The following is a 25,300-nucleotide window of genomic DNA, read 5'->3' as shown; positions in this document are numbered from 1 at the left end:
GTAAGAGTTTTTTATAGCTTGTGTTAGGTGTGATGTTTCCCTTCAAGTGCACAACAGGGATTTGGTTTTGCTTTTGTGATCTTGGATAATTAATGCTCTGTTATGCACTTAGTAACATGTTACAGAAGAGAGAACACAAAGATGTAATATAATCTGCACCATAAAAACAACACTAAAATACTGTGAACAGAAATTTATTGTGGTATTGCTTGATACAAAAAAAAAGCAAAAAGTAAGAACAAAGCCTTTTTTTAGTTCTTTGTAAATGTTGTAAATGTACTGACTGTCTATACAAGCACATTTAACCTCAATATGAATTCATTTGGAGACAATAATACAATGTAACTTTGTATTTTAAAGGTCTTCCATTAAAGTCCAGACAAAAATGCACAAAAACAAAAAAAGCATTAGTTATACAGTATATTTCCCCAATCGCATTAAAGCTGTTGGTCTCTGGCTGTGGTGGTTATTTTGCAAATCAGAGGAGTCAAATACACCAAATGCTTTAGTTTTTCCCCCGTTTCAAAGAACAATTGAGAAATAACTAATTAAAAGAACAAAAGTGAGTGAAAGTCACCTGCTACACCTGTTAAAAAAAAAAAAGCCAAAATAAATAGCTACCAGGCACATACAACTAGATTTTGTGAGGAAGGAAAATCTGGAGATACTAATTACTGAGGATCTGCCTTTTCAAATGCAGGGCAGTTTGTCTTTTTTCATTTTTCTTATCATAACTAAGGACTAAAATAAATGCAGCAATCCTGTGAGCACATTAAAATGCTATTTTCTGCCCATTAGGGGGAAGCAGAGTGCCACTGATAATACAGTCATCCTAGTATTAATTCCTCAACCACCTGTGACTGACAACAAAGAGGTTGTGAGGGAATCCATGGGGAGGAATTAAGTTACAAAGTACACACTCAGAACCACTTAGGGAGCCGCAACTAAATGTTCCCAACATGTAAACACTGAGCTACTGGGAACTGGAGAGAGAAATTGGGAATTAGCCTGCATATCGCTGTCAATATCTGAGGTCATGTAGGGTTGGTGTGTGTGCTTGGTATGCACAGCAAGATTTATTTTAATATGTTAATATTTCTGGGAAGATCTAGAAACTGTGATCTATGCACTTTAGTAGTTATTAGAAGTGATAAGGGGTGTGGGTGACCCAGTTGGATGTCTGATCTTTAGTGCGCTTGGCAGAACTGTGGGTTGTGAACAAAGACTTAAAAGCCTCTGACTTTTCGTTCATATCCTGGATGGACCTCTTTGTAGCAGAGGCTGATGAAGACTTGGTCGCTTTAGACGAGCTGGAAGATCCAGAGGGTCCAGCCACAGCTGAGTAGTAGGATGAAAGAGACAAAAAAAAAGGCATCTTTAAAAATAAGGACTTGTTCCTCCCACAGGTTGATCATACCCATTGGATGTTAATTTAACTACAATAGTCTAAGGAGCTTGGAAAGAGTCTGGACTTCTTTAGGTTTAGTCGAAGATGTTTCACCTCTCATCCAAAAAGCTTCTTCAGTTCTAAGGGCAATTGGTGGAGAGTCCCAGATTTTAAGACATGTGGAGAGTCCCCAAGAGGGTCACGGACCCCCTATTGATCCTCTACCTAATCACACAAGCCAAGGTGTGAAAAAACAAACGCAACAATACTGTCATCCCTTATGTAGCAGGTTTATCAGAGCAACTCAGGAGAGTTTTCTCAAAGCACAACATCCCAGTGTACTTCAGACCCAGCCACACACTCAGACAAAAACTGGTTCATCCCAAAGACAAAACTCCTACACACAAACTTAACAACGTAGTGTATGCTGTACAGGGAACCGGGAATGCTCAGACCTCTACACTGGAGAAACCAAACAGCCAGTTCATAAACGCATGGCACAACATAGAAGAGCCACCTCCATGGGACAAGACTCGGCTGTCCACCTGCATCTAAAGGACAAAGGTCACTCTTTCGAGGATGCCAATGTTCACAGAGAAGACAGATGGTTTGAAAGAGGTGTGAAAGAAGCCATTTATGTCCACTGTGAGTGACCATCCTTGAACAGAAGCGGTGGCTTACGACACCAGCTGTCTGCCATCTATAATCCAGTTTTGAGATCCCTTCCTAGACGCCTTAACGCCCACTCACATCCTGGGAGATTTGACCTCAGTAAATCACATGACAGGGTGGGGCTAGGCTTCACAATAGGTTCATCCAAAACCTTGGCTGATTGGGACCCACACCCGTTTCCACACCTTGGCTCGTGTGATTAGGTAGAGGATCAATAGGGGGTCCATGACCCTCTTGGGGACACTCCCATAGGGTTTAAAATCTGGGACTCTCCACTAATTGCTCTTAGAACTGAAGAAGCTTCTCGGATGAGAGGTGAAATGTCTTCAAGGAAACTTAAAGAAGTCCAGTCGCTTTTCTTTCCAAGCCCCTTAAACTACGATGACCTGGATGACTGAGAACAATTTATAGACATTTGAACTACAGTAGAATTTTACTTTAATTGGACATCAGTGGTAAAACACTGAACATTAGACTGAACATGGATCATTAACCTCCTGAGCCCTAGAAGAAAAAATGTGTGATAGATCCGTTTAGATAATTTAAGTATTGTTTCAAAGAAAAATAACTGTGGAAGTGGAGTCAAATTTAGAGCAGTCAAGAAATGCGGTGGACAAGAGCCAGACATTAGAGCACGAAGGTGAAATTTCAGACAGAGTGAAAAGTTCATACCAGCTTTTGAGGAGCCTGGCAAAATGATAACATCCATCGCCCATTATGGACAAAAAGGATTGTGTATGCTAAGGCTCTGAAGTTGTAGGTAGTTACTGGTTTCTCAACTGTTATGCAGGACATCGAACTGTGAAGGTAATCACACTTCATGGCAGCCTTATTGCATTCTGTATTCACTTTCCAGAGTGCTTTATTCTGCTCCCACTTAGCTGTGACGTTAAGATCATTATTACTTAGACTGCCCAATGTTGATGAAGCTCTCTCAACTTAATGAATTGGCTTTAATTAGGAACCAGTAAATTCAGATTTTAAGCTATCTTTACAAGCGGTGACAACAGATAAACTGAACAATGTTTCAGTTCCAATGCCACCTTCAGAAATGACCATTTCCCTCTTGTTTGTGTGGTGATTTTTTCTGTTACACACAACCACCAGACAATGGTTTCCTGTTTTCATGTTACCTGTTAGGTTTTGTATTGTTGATTGTCATTTATGCTTAGAAATATTTAACCATATATGCTTAGAGGTGTATAATCAATTGTGTAGTGATAGGATGTGTGATCTTTAGCAGGCTGCAAAGGCTTGGTGTGCATTCCAGAGTGGAATGCACACCTACATCCTGGGAGCATGGGAAGAGGTCGTACCTTGTTTTATTGTCTTATGGTAGGATAAACGTGGCTATATCTGTTTTAGGCTAAGTGCCTTTTGTTTAGATGAACTGTTGGACTTCCAGACCAGCAGGTTTAGGGAAGTCATTTATGGGGTCACACTCTGACCCCCCCCCCACACACACACACACACACACACAAACACACAGACACAGGCAAGGTACTTTTTGTTTGTATGTAGACGTCATATGTTAATGAACCTATGCATATTCATGTAACCTCAATAAAAGAGCAGTGTTACGGGGGAGCGGACGAGAGCAACTGGGGTCAAGCGAAGGAACGGCGTTTGTCCGGTTCTCTCCCGTGCACGAGAAACATGAAGAACTTTGCCTACTTCGTGTCTTGCTTGCTGTGTAATTATATTGTCTTCAACGTTCCAGCGAATAGGTTCAAGCTACAAACCTATCATTACCTATAGAATTTTCAACCCAATTTCAGTATGTAACCCAAATTGAAATGATAAAGATAGCAGATGTAGAGTTTAATAATATATATGCTGAAAGTGCATTAATTACATGACTTGACAAAATAAGAGAAGAAATCAAAATCTTAGCTGGTGGAAGTGTGATTGTGTGAATTCAACTGAATAGGTTTTTATTTCCCCTTCTAGATATTAAAATGCCTAAAAAATTGAGAGCCCTACATTAAACAGCTCCTATTATGGATGGTAGGTACAGTCACACCACCCCTTCGTAAGCTCCTTTAAAGATGATGATCCTCTGAGCTTCCACCTTCCTACTCTGATGTCTGGCCTTTGTCCACCTCATCCCCTGACAGCAGTAACACTGACTCCTCTTCCATAGTTCTGAGTAAATTATCTTTCTGCTTCATCCTGCCTTCTGCTACCAGAAGTATGGACTGGTTGAAAATGTAAGTAGTAAGTCCTGCTGTTCAATACAAAGGACAGTGAATACAATTTTTGTTTTGGAAGGGATAAACTTATTGTACATTTCTGAAATCAAAGTCAAAGTTAAGACTCTCAAATTGAAGAAACAATCTGAGTGTAAGCAATAGAATCATAATGTATGCCAATCTGTGGAAGCGGCAATTTCCATCATTTTGAAAAGAAAGTGCTCTGCAACCTCCACAAATGTGGCATTAATAAAAAGCCCATCATGTCCCCTTGACAGTATAGTAGGAGTCGTATAGATAGCATAAATGGTGCTTAATGTAGCAGTCTCAGTCAGAGGACAAAAATTCATTGCTGGGTCTTAGAAGGTTAATAAAAAGAGGCTGAATGAATTACATACAGAAAACCACATTCATGTTTTTAAAACAGTTGGCTTCAAGAGATTTGTGAAGACAATGCAATGTCAATAGACTATTTGTCTGTACGTAAATGATCCAAGTATTGTTATTTACCTGACTGGCTGCTGTCACCACCATTTTGTTGCAAGCTTGTTCCTGCTATATCATTGGGAGGAGACACTGTGCCGTCTGTGTGGAAAGCAATCAGGCAAGACAGAGGATAAATGGTTAAAAGCACTAATACTTATGTAGCGCTTTTTAACTGAGCACTAAATGTGCTTTCTTCCTACAACCCTCATTCACCCAATCACACACACATTCATAACAAGCACTTTTTTCTATACCTTGTCAAACATTCATCCACAAAAACATTCCAATGTATGCTTTAAGACATGCACTGACTGGAGTGCCCGGCAAATTGATCCACAGACCAAGTAAACGACTGTTCTACCCCCTGGGCCATGTTTTCCCCAGACTGTGTAAGTTGAGTGGACTTATACTGTTCAGTGAATAAATAATAAATGACAGATTTAGTGGTATTTTCATAAACTATTTATTTACCACATCAATGGCAGGGCAAATATTTTTTCTAACATGGCAACCTTTAAAAAGTGAAAGGAGACAGAAAGACAGGTGAGAAAGAATAAAACTTAATTGACTTTTTGATGGCATTTTACACACAGTACTGGTACAGTATCTAGAAAGTGTGGGAAAATACTGGCATCATATACAGTACTTTCCTCTGAAGAAATTATGATGGGACCCAGAAAAAAAACCATTCCTATGTACAATAATGGATTTCTATACAGTTTACATCAAATGAAAACTTTGGTTGTAAGATTCAGATTATTTTTTCAAATTATTTAATAAAAGCTAGACATTTTAAATGAGAATAAGAAAGAAACGTATTTCTTTGTGCCCCCTTTCCCTGTTAATGCCCTACCTGGCCCCCTGGCAAGACTTTGCTAGACCCGCCCCTGCACAGTTACCAGCTGTCAGCAACGTAGAAAAGGATCCTGGTGTTAGTTGTCTCTCAGAAACAGTTCATAACTTCCTCTCAACTCATTCATGTCACCTAAAAGGTAAACCTGCTTCTCCATCAGCTGTTCAGCTCTGATGATTCAGTAAGGACATCTCCTGGTTTCATCTTCATGTTTCCCTCTCACCACATATCCAAACCGATATCATGACCAACAGCTTTTACAGCTGTGGCTCCAGCAAACATCAGCTGATACTAGAAAGTAATATTAAGTAAATTCTAACAACAACTTATCAACCTTAAGTGCTGCTGCTGTTGTTTAGCAGCCTCCTCCTGCCTCACCTTTCCAAGTGGTGGAGACCAGCCACTTGCTAATGTTACTGAATCTGTGGAAGCTCCGCCATAGCCACCACCAAGCAGTTGAGTTATTTTTACACATCTGCCAGCATCTGGCCAATCCACCACCTTTCATTGTTGATACCGTTACGTAAAGAAAAAAACCTCCAAAAAAACCAAAACATCTGCCCATAAAAACAAAAAATCCCCCCCCACCCCCCCCACCGGGCAAATGCCCGGTACGCCCGATGGCCAGTCCAGCTATGCGTTGGAGTGTTAATCTGAGTAAAAACAAATCGAATTCTGGGGTTTCTCAGTTAGTCTTGTTTGTGAGTTGAGAGCGTTGTGCTATTATTGAAAACAGGAAACCACAGCAATGTTCTCTGTTGGCACACAACACTGACACCTTCAATTTAGACTAATTAACATCAGGTTAGACTGCAGATCTACAGAATCTGGTTCAGTGTGACTATTTTTGCATTTCTTGGCTCATTTATGAGAGTAAGAAAAACAACTGGAAATAGTAAGACACATTCACAATTATAGGACATGTATAATATAGGAAAGTTTTTACATTTTGATTTACAATTGTAAAACTGTGGGAATATTCCCCCCCCCCCCCCCCCTTTTTTTTTTCTTTCCTTGCAAAAAGGTGAAAGACAGTCAACAAGGCTGATATTGGCCAATATTACTTATTTCTATGACTAATCTTTTACAGTTACACTTAATCCTGTGTTATTGGAAATGTGTCAGGATCTAAGTTTGCACAGGAATTATGAAAAACACTGTATGTCAGTAAAATATGACAAAACCAGCCTGATACATTACCGCAAAACCAGAATAAGATAAAGTAATAATGTCCATCATTGATGTACAAAGTATTAGCAGCATTAGCTTGGCCACACACTATATATTACATTTATATGTATCTTAACTTCTCAGTATTTTCAGTGTGAGTTAAAAGTTTGAATAACCCAGCTAGTACACTACAGCACATTCAAAATATTATCCAAATGAAGAAGAACATTTTCTGGCCTTTTGCTAGTTCGTTGGCCTTGTTCATGCAAATGCTGAACACATATGATGACTTACTTACTAGGCTTCACACAAACCTTTTGATTCTGATGTTGACACCGTTTCAGTTGCTTTACTCTTCTTTGATTTCTGAAAATCAAAGAATATTTGTTTCAGGGTTTTGTAGTTGTGAAGACAGATTCTATCAAAAAGCAGAGAAGTCACACACCTTAGTTTTAGCTTTGGCCCGCTTCTCTTCCATCTTCTCCCTCAGCTTGTCCACCTCCTCCTTGTTGCCATTGAGCACAACAATATCTTCATCTTTAAATGGATCTCCACACTATAACACAAACATTATATTCCAGATAAGGGACTCTTAAAGGGATTTAGAAAAGGCAAACATGTTTTGCAACAAGTGTAAAGGCAGAAGACATTCACCATATAGCGTTATTTCTGCTAATGCACTGTTATCCAGCACAACTGTTTTAAAATTAAATATGAGGTAGGACTTTCACATATATCATCTGAAATCATGAAGCAATGAGCAAGTTCTGTGTCAACCTCTGTTTACCATTTAGTACCTAAAAAGGGAACTACTTCAACAACCCCCAACAAAGCAAGATGTTTTGCAGAATCTGCACATAAACCTCCTCTCTTTCTCAAGGTGGAAACAACAGACCTGTTTTACTATTTGAGGAAACAACACACCCTTCAGCAGAGCAAGCTATGAAGGATGGTGCTGTGTAATCCTAAAGTAAAGTAAACACTCAACCAAGCATCACTAGCTGCACTCTATATAGAGCAAGTCTTGGATGGAAAATACTGGTGTGGAAAAGCAGGACTTTAAGTGGTTGGTTAAAAAACGTGACCCAAGATACAACATCCAATGTAGAAAATATTTTTTTCATTTTTATTGAAAAAGGAATAAAAGTTTTTAACTAAAATACTATGCAGGCTCCGAACGAGTAAAAAAGGGACTTTTTTTAGTTATAGGTAAACTAAAGTGCTAAGGAGTTACGTTAAACCTTTACTTGAAATTTCCAGGGAAACACGACTAGCTTATTTTACTGTTAATTGTGTTATTATTGTGTATAATTCTCTATTACTAGTATTGTGTATAATGCTGTTGCTAGCGCCTCCTTTCAATAGATTCACACTTTGAATGAGGTAAACTGTTATCAGTGACAGTAGCTTCTTGGCCAAGGAGGATTAAAAAAGTGCCCTTCAATTACTTACACTTTTAAAAGCTGCCGCCTGCTAGCATTGATAAAACATTGTCTGGTTGTATATGCATTATAAATTTTGTGGCAAAACAGGAAGTAACAAAACTGAAAGTTGATTGTAATTAACATCATTTAAGGTATTTTGAAATATACATATTTGGCCGTCAGGCTAGTTTAAAATGATTTTCTCTGAAAAAGTGACTGCTTTCAGTTTCACTTCGTATAAGTACATGTAGTCCAATCCATCTTGCAAATCAGTTTTGTTTTGTTTTTTTAACTTTCTCAATGGACGTTCATAAAATGTTGCTCGTTTGCATCTTTTGCAGGAATTTGCAGTAAAACTTTTTTTTAATATGCCTTTTGCTTTTTCCATGAGCCATTAATATCCAAACATACCTAGAACTCAACACTAACTAACAAAACTATTAGATCAACCCACAGATAATTTCTTTGTCGGGACACGTCCCTTTTCCATTTTATTTGCATGCTGCCTGCCTATGACTGGCTAAACTCTGTGAAGCATGAGAGGGGAAAAAAACAAAACAAAATGCCACGAACGTGTCAGTCAGACACGCACACATCGATGAAATGACTAAGACAAAGAAATGTTATTGTTATTCTATGTTATTATTTCAACAGTTTGACACTTGAAATTTTCACAACACAATAAACCATTCTGTCACACCAAATCAAAAGTTTAATATTTGCTCCAGATCCAAATTAAAATGTAATTTGTTTTATTGTTGCTGTTGTTTTCATCGTTCCTTTGGTTTCAGAAGTAGCACTTGAGTTATGATTTCATTTATCCACAACAGTTTGTAAGTTTGCTAATAGAAATACAGGATAATACTGGTTAACGATAACCCTGTATGAAACAAACTGGCTTACATATTTGTGAAAGTCTTGCGATTAAAAAGAAAAAGGCTTAGGTTTTTGTGTCTCTAAACATATAAACGGGATGAATGCTTTTAATAGGAAAACACACACCGATATTCAAAAACAAATATTAAACCCCTGAGTAACAAGTAGGGGATCCATTGTGTGGTTGTAATGCAGGCTCACTGGGTGTGAACCGTGGCCATGTGCTCTGTTCAACACAACAGAGATAATCTCGGGAGCTGACCAAGCAGCAAATAAACTCTGTGGACCGCTATGAAGTCTGTCACTCTGCTGTTACCATCACCAAAAATGACACAACCTAGCATGAAGTCAGTTAGTAAACAAGTCAACCAAAATCTTTTTTTTTTTTGTAACTGCAAGAGGCAACAAGATTGTGAACAAGAGACGAGTCACACTGCACAGTGTGCATAAACATGCACACCATTAACAGGGCAGATAAACTGGAACTGATCTTATCTGAGAGGAAAAAAGAAAGAAGAAACTTGAGGTAATGAGATTCGAAGACGAGCAAAAAACAAGAATACTGATGCAATACACAAGTGAGCAGGAGAGAGAGAGAGAGAGATAGCAAGAAAGAGTGTGTGTGTGTGTGTGTGTGTGTGTGTGTGTGTGTGTGTGTGTGTGTGTGTGTGTGTGTGTGTGTGTGAGAAATGTGTGAATATGACTCCTTATGTCAGGTGTGTGATTGGGTGTTCATGCTAGTAACCAGGGAGGGCCGGACTTGTCTCATGGGGCTGTGGGAGGAGAGACATAATCAGCTGCAAACACAACAAGAGAATACTCCACACAATTACAAACCACTGTGGCTCACTCACAACGCAACATCAAGCTCTGAGAAAGCAACCTCCTGACGAGAACACAAGAAAGCAATTCAATTTAGCTTGACACTACCGCTACTGCTGCTGCTGCTGCTGATGGCACCAAAGGAACGGACTCTTCACTGCAGGACTTCAAATGAATTATAGCAACATAACTCGCAGGAGCAATTTAGGTCATTAAGACCCAAACAGGTGCTGATGTACAAAAGTTGACCTCTTCACTATAAGGAGTATAGATTGACCTGCATCAAAGGTAGGTCACTAAGCTTGTCATTTCTTTGTCTTTCTTTCTTTACATATTCTGCTGTTTATTTCTGTTGCCTCTGACCAAAGCAGCAATGTGATAAATGATTGCACGAAAACAAAATATAGTCGAACATGCTGATCTAAATATGATCTCAAATTTTCATTGCAAGGAATGTATAAACAAATATTTTAAGAAACCAAAGGGTTTTTTTTTATCTACCCAAACTCGTAACCAACAACCAGCAAGCTATTCCTTGTTTCTACATATGAACTGTTCTTTCTATTAGTCGCAATATGAGAAGGATAGGAATCTCAGCAGATCAGAAACATACACATTTCCATGGCAGCCTCCCTGCTGATATCTTTATCTTCAGTGATATTCTCAGGAACAGGCTTGAGTGAGGATGTTTACTGTGAAAGAGAACAGTGTTCAGACATGTCTAAAGCTTCTCTGCCCTCCAAAGGATACTTGGGTATAATTTTTTTTTTTTTTAATAAACAAAATAAAAAATAAAAGTTGTACTTTTTTCCAATTAAACTCAGGTTTACTTACATAGGACCTAACAGTATTTGGGAGAAAACACCAAAATTTAAAAAATTCCCTGTAAGCAAGCAGTTTGTGGGGAGTGTAGAACTCTCTTTTAACAGAAAGAAACAGCTAGCAAAAACTGGCTCCGGAGGGCAGTAATCTGCCATATCCAGTTGGGGGTGTCGGGATATGCTCGGTGCATCACAGCACACCGATTTAGTCCCTAAAAAGGAGCTACTTCAAACCTCCTCCAAAAAAGCGTTTTCGGAGACGTCTGTTACCCAACAGCTCGGTTCAAGGCTCATTAGAGCCGGTGAGAACACCGGACTCCCGGCAAATTGTTTTCAAACCCACCGCCGTCTTTCGCTACTCAGGTTAAACATGGTATATAAGTCACTTAGATAACTTAAAAATGTTATTGTTTGGCTTTTTTCAGTATTTTATTTGTTCCCAAGTAAATTGGTTTGGCTGAGATTAAAATTATAGTTTTACACAGATGAATAAACATCAAGCAGACAACTGATTATCAGAAGTGCGAGATGCTCGAGAATATACTCCTGTTATATTTTAGATAGCAAGGAGCAGACGGCAGAGTTTATTCAACTTTACCGAGACAATCTGCAAATTTCATTAAAAGTTTAATAAACTATCATCTTGTCTTTATTTTTAGTTAGCACATACCTTAAACACTTAAAGCTGTAAGCTGGTGCAATAAGCTGTAAGTTTTACGTCCAATGGACGCACAATCTGATTAGTTGACTAATCGCAAAAATAATCGTTGACCAGTCGACTATCAAAATAATCGTTTGTGGCAGCCCTAGTGCTGTGAAGGAAAGAGTGCTGTCAAGGATGACACCAAGACTCTTGACCTGAGAGTCCATTGATAACTCTGTTGTCAGAGTTATCAATGGATAATGAAAGACTTCTGGTTGGAACTTTAGTCAGTTTTGATTTGGTGCCTATTAGAATAAATTCTGTTTGATTGCCATTAAGTTTAAAAAAGTTGTGAGTAAACCAAACCTTGATGTCACTTAAACAATCAGAAATAGTTGTGGGTAGGAGAGTACCTGTGGGTTTGGAAGATAAGTAGAGCTGGGTGTCATCTGCATAGCAGTGAAATTGCATGTTATACTTCTTCAAAATATCACCTAGGAGTAGGAGATAGATAATACAAAGTAAAGGACCCAGGACAGAGCCTTGAGGTCACCAGAATTAACTGGAGTAGATAGTGATCTGTGAGTGAGTACTTGAACAAACTGTGAGGAGCCAGAGAGATAAAAAGAAGACGTTTAGAAGAATCTGATATTAATGGATTACAATACTCCACCTGAAAGAAAGCAGCGACACATATTTGCTTAATGCACGTTGAACGACATATCCAGTTCAAAAATGACTCTCAGGTTCCTCACAATGTTACTGGAGGCTAACGTAATGCCAATCAAGAGTTTGCGTTCTGGTTAGACATCATGTTTCAGAGATTAGGGACAAATATAATAACTTTAGTGTTGTGTCTAAAACATGCCTGTCCTTTAACTCAGCGGTCCCCAACCCCCGGGCCTCGGACCGGTATCGGTCCGTGAGTCGTTTGGTACCGGGCCGCGAGAGTTGAGGACCGTTTTCAGGGTTTTTATCAGTTTTCAGCGTTATTTTGTTATCATTTTTATCGTTAACTCGGTTGTCCCGGGTCTTTTCACGTGCGTTATGAATAAATCTTTTTTTTTTTTCGGTACCGGTACTAGTTTTATTTTGTTGTATTTATCCGCGACACCTTAAAGGCCGGTCTGTGAAAATATTGTCGGGCATAAACCGGTCCGTGGCGTAAAAAAGGTTGGGGACCGCTGCTTTAACTAATTAATTTGTGTAATCCAGCTTCAGAGGTTACTATAGCTTGGTATCATCTGTGTTGTAATGAAAATGTATGCAAAATTGTCTAATAACAAGGGAAGGGAAGCATCTATAATGTAAACAGAATTGGTCCCAGCACAGAACCCTCTGTAACTCAATAACAAACTTGTCATGTGAGAAGACGACTCCCTATTTGCATGCACACATTGGAATCCATCAAATAAGTCATGATTAAAATCAATGCAAACCATTTCCTTTAACACAAAAGCATATATGAGTCTCTGTAGCAAAATACTGTGGCCAATGAATGTGACACTGAGATTTAATAGGATAGCCTGTTGTTCAAGTAAAGTAATTGTTCACTACAGAGGTTTCAGTACTATGATGAATTCTGAAACTATACTCAACGTCCCGCAAATAAACCGCTCCTCTGCAAGTGATCAGTTAAACGTTTTACAAGTACTCTTTCAAGAACTAAATCATCTTCTTCCCTTTGCCGCGTTGAAAATATACAACAAGATGAAAACAAGTTATCCGCAATTGAACTGCTTTGCATTATCATAAAAAATACATCTAACATAGTGATCGATATCAATTACCTTTGCCATGCTTTTGTAATATTATCATATACAGAACAGCAAGTAATTCACTTCCTGTGTTGCAAGCTGTGGTTCTAGAAAACACATCCCATAGACATTGCAGAAGCACTAAAGCAGCAGCAGTTAATGTGCCAAATATTACAAGCTAGCTTCATCAATTAGGTCCAACCTAAATACTTAACCCTATTTTATATTCCTCAAGGATCCAGGATCCTTCTGCAAATAATCCAACTGGATGTCTCCACTGCAGAAGCTTTAACTGTGGTGGTACTGGCAGACTACAGAGAAACAGGGCTATTATGCGCCAGCTTGAAGGGACAAAATGCAGCTTCCTCGTGTGCCTCGGGATAAGTATTATTATCTTTTCCTTCATTTATTTGAGGACTAGGACGCCACCTGAGTTAAAGCCTCCCCCATCTTCAAGTTGCAAACCTTTCTCAACTGTGTGTAAAACTTTTTTGCCAGGCATGAAGAAAGGAGTAAATTGGTACAGCTGTGACTGCCAGGTATGTATTTTCCCCCCACCCTTTCTTTACTTCTGAGAAATAAAAAGCACAAATATTCTAGATGAAATTTTCATTTGATCTAACAACCAGTTAGGAGCATTAGCACAGTCACATTGACATTCCTATTTAAAAATGAGTTTCAACAGTAACAGTCGCAATATATGCTTTTTTGGTCTACAGGTGGAAAGCTACATTCTAAACAGCCACCTGCCGTGCTCAAATTTGAAAAGAGATTTACACTTTATAACAAAACCTCTAAGTCGTGCAGAGGAGGCTTACCCTTTAGCTTTCATTGTGACTATTCATAAAGAGCTGGAGCTTTTTGTCCGCCTCTTGAGGGCAATTTACATGCCACAAAATGTGTACTGCATTCACGTGGATGCTAAGGCTCCACGGGAGTATCGGGAGGCTGTACAGAAGCTAGTCAGCTGCTTTCCAAATACATTCCTCTCCAGTCACAGTGAAACTGTGACCTATGCTGGTTTTTCTCGTTTGCAAGCAGATCTGAATTGCATGAAGGATCTAGCGAAATCCAAGACAGACTGGAAGAAGGTGGTGAATCTGTGTGGACAAGACTTCCCTGTTAAGAGTAACCTGGAACTGGTACAGTACATGCAGAGCCAACAATGGAGGGATAAAAACATGACACCTGGGGTCAAACAGCCGATGTCTATGATGTACAGAACGCAACGCCAGTACAAGGAGATTGTGGGGTCACATGTAGCTCCGAAAGGGCTAGGCCTGAGGAAAAGGCCTCCTCCACACAATCTGCAATTATATTTTGGAACAGCCTACTATGTTCTTACAAGACCTTTCGTGGACTTTGTTCTGAAAAGCCCAATAGCGCATGACTTCTTGGATTGGTCCAGGGACACATTCAGTCCAGATGAACACTACTGGGTGACGCTCAACCATATCAAAGGTAAAATGGCGGTTTTAAACAGGTGTACAGACACAAAACTCCACGCTTGTTTAACAGCTAGCACAAAACTATTAAACATGTACTAATGTGAGTATGATGTGATATAAACAAAAGATGATATGAAACAAGGTTCTAGGTTCAAATTTCCTTATTAACTGGAGCCTTCTGTGTCTGTATGTATGTGGGCTTTAAATACTTCAGTTCCTTCTCATAGTTCAGGAGACTGAATGGGTTTCTGTCTATGTAGGTTATACTTTTCTTTTTCATTTTTGTCAGCTAGAATAGACTCCAGCCTGCCTGTGACCATTTGTTATCCTTATACATTTTATTTCATTACCCCCTGGTAAAATGAAAACTTATCAGGAATTATAACAAGTTTAACTTTTGCAACTTTGATCAATGTCTCTACTTTTAATTGCTTACAGACTGCAAATGCTACCTCTTCCTTTAGCTTTTCTTTGAGATGTATCGAGAACTGACTCTCAAACAGCAGATGAAGGAGGCCTGAGCAGGGCTAGTTAAACCTTGACAATTCAATTAGGTCATATAATTACCAATTTTGTCTGATTACATGTTTTAAGAAGCTCCAGGCAGTCGCATTGATGGAGGCTGGGAAGGAGCTATCCGGGCAATCAAATGGCGGGATCAAGAAGGAAGTGCACACAGTGGTTGCAAAGGTATAGTCATATATGTCAATAAAGACCGGATTAGTTACTCTCCCAGAGATTAAATTCTACCAATATTTCCTAATTATTTAAATTATAAAAATGTGGTAAAAATGAGGTATTTAGTTTTGTAATCCAACAATAAATTATTAATCCCACATAAATCCTTGTGAGCAAGTCACATGTACATCCATAAATAGACACACACACACAGATATAGATAGATATATTAGGGGTGCAACGATATTCATATCGATATTGAACCGTTCGATACAGTGCTTTCGGTTCGGTACGCATATGTATCGAACAATACAACATTTGTAATTTATTTTATCAACTTTCCTTCTGACGATGCTGTCTGTGTTGAGCGCTCAGTGAATCTGCGTTCGACTACTCCGCCTAGGCTGCACTGTCGAGCGCAGATCCACTGAGCGCTCAACACAGACAGCATCGTCAGAAGGAAGAGCGCAGGGCAAGCTAGCAAGACAGAAGTTAAGCTCTCCTTGTAACATGGACCTCCCCCACCCTCATTCAGATCTGGCGTTTGGAATTATTTTGGTTTTCATGTGACGTATGACCCTGAAGGTAAGCGAGTCATGGACTAAAGTAAAACAGTATGTTGGATGTGCCGTGCAATGCTCAATTACATGGGTGGGAACTAGTGTGTTAGCGCAGTTAGCTCGTTAACGTGTTGGCCGTCTAGCCCCATGCACAGGGCGATCGGCGGTAGCTCGTTAACGGAGATTTGCCGTGTTGTGGCGTTAAGGTCATTTCAACGAGATTAACCTGAAAGCACTAGTGGGAACACAACGAATATGACTGCACATTTACGCCGACATCATCCTAGTGCAAAGACAAAAACAACAAGCATGCTACTAACTTTAGCCGAGTCATTTAGACAGCTGTTAGCACATGATTCTCCTTATGCTGCTGAGAATATAGCCCAGAAGACGCGGATAGTATAGCTTTTATTTTGGAAAGAGACATTTCTCTGTAATAAACTCTCTTTTCCAAAGATGAGTGATTCCTCAATCAGATACAGGGCTTGCAATATCGCTAGCCCCAGGACGTCGGGCTAGCGATTTTTTTCAGTCGGGCTACCAAAATCTATCTCTTCCCTGCCCGTCGGGCTATTGTAGGAAGGAAAATCATGCGAGCTGTGTATAGAGAGCGACAGCACTGATCTGTGAGTGATGATAATTTGTGCACCAATTCCTCTGACATCGTCTTATTAATCGTTAGCTTACTATGCAAACATGACAAGTGAAATCTCCCGCAGCAAGCTTAAACATGTGAGAGGTTGATCGCGCAGAGAATCGCTGAGCTTATGTGAGTGCGTGTGTAAAAGTAGCAGGATATATATTTTAGTTCTGCTGAGCCAAATAAGACAGGTCAGGGTGAAGAAGTGACAGCCAAAGAAAAGCTTACCACAAAACGGAGAAGTTATGACAAATCAGACTATAAGGCAAAAAGAAAGTGCAGCTTTATGGTTTCATGGACAAAATAATTTCTGTGGCTGCGATATGATGAGCTAAATAACCAGGGCTGCACATAAGTGGTCCGCAGGTGCGCATTCGCTGTCAAAATAAAAAACACGCACAAGGGTTAGGGTTAAATTTAAAAACTGTACTTTTGAGTTAAAATATATATTTATAATTTTAATAAATGACAAATTAAAAAGGCATGAACATGTTTTTTGTATCGAAAAAATATCGAACCGTGACACCAAAGTATCGAACCGAACCGAACCGTGAATTTTGTGTATCGTTGCACCCCTAATATCTATATCTATATATATATATATATATATATATATATATATATTAAATATATACACACGTGTATATACGTGTATATGTGTGTGTGTGTGTATATATATGTGTGTGTACATGTGTGTGTACATGTGTGTGTACATATGTGTATATATATGCGTGTACATACATATGTACGTACGTACATACATACATACATACATACATACATATATATATATATATGGCATACTCTCCACTAGCTTTACGTCAAAGGTTAAATAAGCTTGCGTACATATATTTATTTATATAATGGAAACTCGTAATAAAAGGAACGAATTTTGGCATAATGCTAAAAAAAAAAGTCATGTCCAAGCTGCTGTTTTCCAGGGCATTACATACGAGACATCTGTATCTACGGAGTGGAAGACCTACCATGGATCATCAGCATGGACAGCATGTTTGCCAATAAGTTTGAGAGTAATACCTTTCCTGAGGCACTAGACTGTTTGGAGCAGTGGCACAGAAACAAGGTTATCAACCAGGCTACTGTTCCCATAGAACCGTCATGGCTACTGGCCATACACAGCAACTACAGCAACAGCAGCAGCTACTTTAACAGCAGTGCTGGAGAATGAAATCACTACAAACATGCAGTCTATATCTAGTTGAGCTTATTTGCACTTGTCTTGTGTTGTTATGTCATAATATGAGCATAGGAAAGCAAAACCAAGGAAGACAAAATGCATTCAATATGCATTTCAAGACCATGTGTGTATACTAATATATTTATCTATGAAACTTTATCAGTGCTGTCCTTTTTTCTAAATACAGAAATAAAATATGAAATAAATTCTGTCCATAAAGCAAAAATAATGACTAAAGCTTGGATGAAACGACACTACCAAAGAAATGTTATTCAGTATGACATTCAGTTTGAAAAACACAACTGCTGATAAAGGTGTTGACCCTTTCTCTTATTTAAGAAGTAACAGGTGTAAACAAATAAAAGCAATTGTGATAACGAGTCCTAACTTTCACATGATCTTGCGCATGCTGTCAGTGTGTCTGAACAATACCCGAGTAAACAGTGTTTTGCCTTTTTAAAAAGGTTTCTTTTATATAGGCTACAGAATTTTCTAGTAAGTCAAGCTAGACTAAAGACATTTGGTTATGTGAATGGCATTTTTACATTTTTACTGGCAGATCAACTTATGCAATGACTCCTTGCAAAAATATTTTTTTTAAAAAAACAACAAAATTTCTTAAAAAGGACAAAAAGTGTGTTCGGTAAACAGCAGCATGCAAGTAGAGTTCAAATATGAACCCACAAAAGAAAAAGAAAAAAGAGAGATAAATGCTGGCTTAGATAAAGATTCAGTCTTTATCCAATGACACACACTCTGAACTTGATTCTGACAGTTCAGCCTTAGATAACAATTTTATGATGGGTACTGGATGCAAAGGGGGAAAAAAAGCCAAAATGGCTATCACTTTTTATAGAACCTGTCCAAAACTCAGCACAAACTGCTTATTGTCTTACATGGATATAACAAAGGGTGATGTTGCATTATCAGTTATTTTGTATGTTTTACTTTGACATTTAAGGTTAAGTGAACTGTACTTTACATTTCCTAAACTTAGCAGCAACTGAATAAAGAGTGGGTAAAGTCAGGCTAATCGTATTGGCTCCAGAAACTGTGCTGCCTTATAAGCCTATCTTATCAAAAATCACAGTATTCTAAGTCAGCTTCCCACAAGAAGCGCTGTAGCTTTTCTTATACTTTTAGATATTTTTGACAAAGTCAAACAACTGATCTGTCACTGTTCCAAAATGCTTTTAATTAAACAGAAATAACAACACTGACCAGCTACCATCTGCTTTCTGTTACCTCAAAATAGCCTGTGCATGGGAAATTTCCACCATAGTTTTAATGCTCCTTACAACTACAAGGTCAGAACCCATAAAAGGCCTTAGGCCTACTTGATTCAAATTCCCGTGTGGCTTAAATTAGGGCAATCTCAGAAGCGCCTTGAAGAAAGGAACAGTGCAGTTTAATCTGTCCAAAACACATCTACTCACATAAATGTTGTGATATGGCATGTTCTTTATGGTTTAGTATTATTTAAATTCAGAAAGAGGTCAGTAATATTGTAAACGCGCATTATATAAAGGCCATGTTCAACTAAAGTGATTAAACGTTAAACTTCCTCTGATCCTCAAATTAAAGTTCACATAGATTCTAGTGCAAATTGTGAATTCAGCAAAACAAAGGTCAAAACATGATGAAACCAAATTTCAAACATTTGCCTAATCACATATTCCTATAGAACAACAAAGTGGTTTGTAGTGGACTATAGGAGCACTTTAGTTACATTTACATTCTCTTCAGGCTTTATTTTCTTAACAATGCTGATATTGTGATAGTTTTTAAAAGTCAACATGCTATAATTTTTTTGTTTAAAAAAAGCAACCCAAAAACAATAAGTTATTTATCTGTGTGTATTCTACGAATGTAAAACATTGCCAGAGTTCACTTACATTTTTATTACTAGCCCTTAAATACCGAAAACAATGTGAACATGATGGTTTTTATTTCTATTTATGTCTTCTCATGGGAGCATTAAATCATTACACTTCAGTAATTTAACTTGCATTCTTATCTATCTGAGCAACCAGTTGTGCATCTGGAACAAAGCTAATACTAGAGGTGGGAATCACTATACATCCCACGATACGATATTATTGCAATTTTTTAAAATATTTTGCGATATTCAGATTCTGTACATAAAAGTAAACTTTATCAATATTCATTTTATCTAATATCAAAGTCTCACACTCAGTCTTTCTCTCATTTCAGTCAGTTTTATTGTTGACAAATTGAACGGTTTGTATTACAGTCTAGTCCAACTTAACTGAATGCAACCATCTGGTACAATTATAGCTATTCTGAACTATGCAATTTATGAAAACTATGCAGCCCCTTCAGCAACTGAAGAATTTGAAAGTAAATTAAAACAAAATATAATTTTACATTAAATAAAAAAGTTTTAAACTTAATTAAAATAAAACATGTCTTAAATTAAAATAAGTAAACTGTCATGTTTATTGCTGCCATAAAAAAAGTTAAACACATTTGGACAGTGAAGGAATGTCAGGATTCTTGCTCAGAAAAAGGATCAACATGCTCTGAAGTCAGAGCACAAAAACCTTTTTTGTAACAAAATATCGATTTCTGCTGTCCCTGTATCGATACATTATTAGCAAACAAAATATCACGATACTACACAGAATCGATTTTTCCCCCACCCCTAGCTAATACCAGACTGCTGCTATCTTATCTACATTTTTATCAAACCTGCCTATTTACAAATCATTAGCGTTGAAAATTTGCTGAGTGTGACTTAAACAAGGAGCATTAATGCCAAACACCCAAGGTCAATGATGGAGACTTTAGGTCCATCAAGTCTTTGAGTTCAACTATTGGTGGTTTTGTGTTTAAGGAGCATAAAAGCTACGTTATCATCTTGTTGCTGTTCAGCAGAAATGATGTCACAAATAGAGCTGGCTATGTTTGTTTTACATATTTTTAATGGCAGTAAAGATTAAAAGTGTCTTAAGAATTTTTTAAAAAAACTGTCAGAGTTGACAACCTACTGACGCTAAATAACCTGGGAAAATAAATAAATGAATGTTGCCTACCTTGTGGCAGATTTCTGTCTTGACTTCCTTCAGGGCCCTGTCTGAAAAGACACAGCCACAAGTCTGGAGGTAACAGAACCTAAAAAACAGAGAAACACTTATATGAAATTGTTAAACAGTTTCCACCTGTATCGCTTTTAGGGCCATTCACCAAAAATAAATAAATAAATAAATAACAGACGCAGGGCTGGGAACTGTATTTCTTTCTAACTTTATGTGATCTAAAGTTAGGTCCATACGTTTTTGGGTTCTTGACACGTTGTAATTTTCCCTCTGTACACTACCGCCTTTCTTTTCCACAGCTGACAAGGTCCCACAACAGCATAACAGCAAAAGTAACCCACAGACGAGTTGTTTGTGACACTACCCCCTGGTGACAGGAAACAGCTACAACATGTAGACAAGTCTGTGCCATAGCATCTTGGAGCCCTTAGATTTTGTGAATGTTTTTGTTTCTTAACCATAAAGAATTTTGACCTTATTCACTTTAGTTTTCCTCTGTGGCCTTTCAGGCTTGATGGAGTTGCAGAGCAGACTAATGCTTTCTTCTTTTCAGTAATGTACCTGATTGAAGATTTGGCCACTCCCAAGGTTTTTGATTTCTCTCTGATAGGTTTGTTTTGTTTTGTTTTCTCAGCCAAATAACTGTTTTCTTCACTTGCATCAACATTTCTACCAAATGCATTTTGTTAAACTCCAGAATCAAAGATACAAATCTGTACTTCCATTACATTTTGATTATTTAACTTACGCTGTGTTCCAGACACCTCAGAAGTCAGAACTCAGGAGTGACATCACTCCTGAGTTGAGTATGATTCAGTCAGAGAAGACAGTAAAAACAGGATGTCTTATACCTTGCTTCTTAGTAAGATAGAACTATTCATCCATCATTAACAAAACAGAGCAATACTTGTTTTTCTTTGACTTAAAAACACTGCTGCAGCATGGTCATGGATCGAACCTTGTAAGTGCTGTGTGAATGGATTATTTAACAAATCACAAATACGAAACAATACCAGCACAGGTTAAAAGTTTTACACTTTTAATAACGTTTACGTTCAGTCCTGCCATCTTACAATTGTTAACTTGTGGTTGGCATGTCTACTTTGAATTTCTGAGTTGGAAATTTGAGTTGAGAGGGCGTTCCAGGTGAAAATTTCCACTGGGAACTTGAAAATTCTGATTTCCAACTTAATCGCAAATGCGGTATTAAAGTACGATGTGGTTATGTACAGAGGTAAAATAAAATAAAATAAAAAATAGAGAATTTTAAGAAATACAGAACTGTCCAGAAATTCACAAGTATATCAGAAGCAAGATAGACGAATGCCATCATATGTTTTGCAGTGAATTTCAAACATGTATTTAGTATATTAAAATTAACTTAGATACAGTGGCTTGCTCCTTAAAACAAAGAGAGAACATGAATCGTCAGTCTCATTTTTTCATTCTTAGGTTTAGTACCTCTTCACTCAGGTTGCTTACCGGTGTTTGCCATTCATCTCCAACCCAACTACAGGGCAAATAAACATGCCACAATGAATGTCTTCATATCTGTCTCCCTTTGTATTTCTTCTTTCTCCTTCCCATTCAGGGTTATCAGTCAAGTTCAGCTCCTTTATATCCTTCAGAGAAAGCAAATAGATAGATTTCCTGTTTGAAACCACGAATAAACACACAATCATGTGTCCAGAAACACATGGGCTAAAGACCTCCAACTGTGTAAATGGATAATGTAGCTCTGTATTTTATTAATTACAAAAACAAACAAATAAAAAAAACAAGTTAGATGTTCACACTTCGGTGTTAATATACCTTGATCCCACGGATGTGTGCTACAGCCTCAGCATTAGGTCTCTCAGCCGACTTATCCAGGAGATACTCAATGATAGCATCTTTGTTGTACAGTCTGAAAAATAACATGTGCCAGACCACCAGAACATAATGTGGTGTAATGAAAAGATGAAAAACTGTACAGTCTTAATTCATGTCTGATTTTTGTTATTTGTGAAACGGTGTTTATATCTTCGCGCTGTCACATCATCGAGCGATACCGTGTCCAAACATCAAATAATGCCCGAGTACAAAACAAGACAAAAAAATAACTCACCTTCCCAGTTCACAGGAGACGATGGGTCGTCTAAGTTTCTCTTGACTCAATGCACAGTACTTCCATTTGGCAGCCAATTCAGCATTTTTATCAACCTGTTCATGTAAGAAGACCGTGAGGAAAGAATACGCCATGTAGCTTCGTCTATAACACATCAAGATAATGTTAACTAGCGTTAAATTCTGAAAACTCACAGCAACTACATAACGTACATTAGAAACCACATTTAAAATACCGTAATATGTCTTTTTTATTCTCATGATGAAACCCCGAAACTTAACAATACTTAGTTTAGCCCATTAGCATTAGCAACTTGTTAGCGTTCGAAAAATATCGCCAACAGGGATATTTTCTATTTAAAAACGGAAGGGAAACTGAAGCCAAATAAAGCTAACACACCTTCTCGATTTTCTTGGGCCCTTTCACCAACTCGTGTCTTTTGGGAATCGTGCCACCATCACAACCCATCTTGAAAGCTCACTTCTAACTAGTTAGCTCAAACAGTCACTGTCACACACAAAAAAACCAAAATGCTACTCTCATCAGACAGGAAGTTCTCGGGTTGTAAACAAACAACGAGATCTCACTAAAGCTCGCGGGATGTGCGATGAATTCAAAGTCGCCCTCTAGTGGCTGAATGACTAGAAGTTCAAACGCTGCATGTGTATCTAATAGCTTCGGCCATGGTGTGGCAGCATCGTTCTAAATGTGAGTATATTTATCTAACTTGAAGCTAGAGGAATAGAAAGAAACTACATATATATTTTTATATTGACTTTTTTTTATATTTTGTTAAATGTTTTTGTTTATTTTTTCACAGCTAGTTTATAATGACTTAATTTAGATCAACTTAAATCACATATTTATACTGTCTAGCATGTAAATACAGAATAAGAAGGTGATATCAGAATAAGCAAATTGTCACAAAACATATACTATGCAAAAATGCACATAACAAAATAATCAAAAACAATCCAAATGTATTTAGCAGTAACATTGATTTAACAACAAAAAGGTTGTATGGTTCCATGGCTTTTGCTAAACTATAGCGCTTTATGACCCCACAGTCAAGCACACAAACATAAAACAACTTCACACAGATACCTCCACTCTTTCATTGTCCATCCATCCATCCACATTTTCAGTCAGCCATTAAACCCAGAACTAGTAAGTGACATTAGTCTGGCTTTCAGGCCTCTTGTCAGAGTGGTCTAAAGATGAAAGTTTCCTTGGAAGATAGTTCAGTGAGTGCTAATGAGATCTGTTTCCTGTGCCTTGCAGGCTTCAGATTAGTTTACTATCGATAGTGCTGTCCAAGAGCGACCATTAGTTTGGGGAATACCTCAGTGGAGACATCTCTGGCGGCATGACTGATAATCATTGTGGAAAAGAAGAAGGAATAAAAACCCAGCACTAGACTTCATTTTGGCCCAGAAAATAGATTTCAACCTCTTTATGCTCACCACACACTGGAAGCCACATACAAAATACAATACATTGCCCAAAATAAGCAAAATTAACAAATACAAACATAAAAACATTTTTCCATTTTCCCTGTTGGTTCGATTGGTTCTTCCTGTAATTTATAAATTGTGTTATGTGTCTTATTGAATTTCCTCCCTTTCTCACACAGAGCTAAATGTTTAGTATGGATTTTCATTAGAGGCAATGGAGTGAAAGCTCTGTTAGCAAACTATCTTTGAGAGAGTACAGTGCCCTGGGCTGAAGCAAATCAACACCTCAATGCACAATGGCCAAAGGACAAAAGGAACCCTGTGTGATCTTCTATCACTTCTATCACAAAAAAGAGGTTGTATGTGTGTGTGTGTGTGTGTGTGTGTGTGTGTATGTGTGTGTGTGTGTGTGTGTGTGTGTGTGTGTGTGTGTGTGTGTGTGTGTGTGTGTGTGTGTGTGTGCGTGTGTGTGTGTGTGTGATGTACGTAACTAACCTCACCTCATCAGTGGATACATTGTTGTATTTTGCACCTTTCATTTATATCTTTTTTTACCATATCTTTTATTTATTTCTTCATTTTTTTAAATTATTTTGCATGTTTTTTGCATGCTAACAGAAACTCAAAATACACACATGTAGGAGGATAAGTCACCAGACACTGTAGCTTTAATCTAATTAAAAAGAATGTGAAATTATCACGTATAAAAAGTAAGAATAGGGATAGTGCAAGTCTGAATGTCCATATGTTTTCTAAATCTTAAGAAGTGACTGGATATTGCAGGCGCAAGGTCTATTTTTAATTACTGATTGCTAACTGATAAAATAATGGCATTGCAGTGGCCTAATTGCAAAATAATCAGTCTTTTTACATCTGGTCTGAAAAAGTGCATACAGATCCTCACTGTAATAATCACAGTTTCTGTGCTTTCTAAGAGTTGAATCTGATTAGTTTCCACAGCTGAAATGCCGCTTCCTCTTTTACAAATATCTCCCTCTGATTGACCTCCCTCCCACGCATATCTTGGTGGTGCTACCCAGCACGGCTGACCCA

At 38.0% G+C, this 25,300-nt stretch overlaps 2 protein-coding genes and 1 pseudogene across 2 annotated transcripts; 2 read left to right on the top strand and 1 right to left on the bottom strand.

The window, feature by feature from the left end:
• Positions 1–178: 178 nt before the first annotated feature.
• rtf2 (replication termination factor 2) lies at positions 179–23,341 on the bottom strand. Its single transcript, XM_085407456.1, has 9 exons — positions 23,193–23,341; positions 22,794–22,888; positions 22,499–22,592; positions 22,169–22,308; positions 20,684–20,762; positions 7,206–7,316; positions 7,075–7,126; positions 4,762–4,836; positions 179–1,338 (listed from the first exon to the last, which is right to left on the bottom strand). Exons 1-9 carry the CDS (start codon positions 23,259–23,261, stop codon positions 1,142–1,144), a joined length of 912 nt encoding a protein of 303 aa, XP_085263582.1. The 5' UTR covers positions 23,262–23,341; the 3' UTR covers positions 179–1,141.
• LOC146670502 (uncharacterized) lies at positions 1,637–2,435 on the top strand (annotated as a pseudogene).
• Positions 9,889–17,968, top strand: gcnt7 (glucosaminyl (N-acetyl) transferase family member 7). Its single transcript, XM_085407454.1, has 5 exons — positions 9,889–10,170; positions 13,339–13,642; positions 13,823–14,564; positions 15,146–15,241; positions 17,371–17,968. The coding sequence occupies exons 2-5, from the start codon at positions 13,436–13,438 to the stop codon at positions 17,616–17,618; spliced, it is 1,293 nt and encodes a 430-aa protein (XP_085263580.1). The 5' UTR covers positions 9,889–10,170; positions 13,339–13,435; the 3' UTR covers positions 17,619–17,968.
• Positions 23,342–25,300: the final 1,959 nt, after the last annotated feature.

The sequence above is a fragment of the Rhamphochromis longiceps genome, linkage group LG5, assembly GCF_057381845.1.
Source record: "Rhamphochromis longiceps isolate RC_006_pf linkage group LG5, R_longiceps_female_GT1.1, whole genome shotgun sequence".
Taxonomy (NCBI): Eukaryota; Metazoa; Chordata; class Actinopteri; order Cichliformes; family Cichlidae; genus Rhamphochromis; species Rhamphochromis longiceps.
Note: the sequence above shows the minus strand (reverse complement) of the source record. Positions and strands in the feature narration are given on the sequence as shown.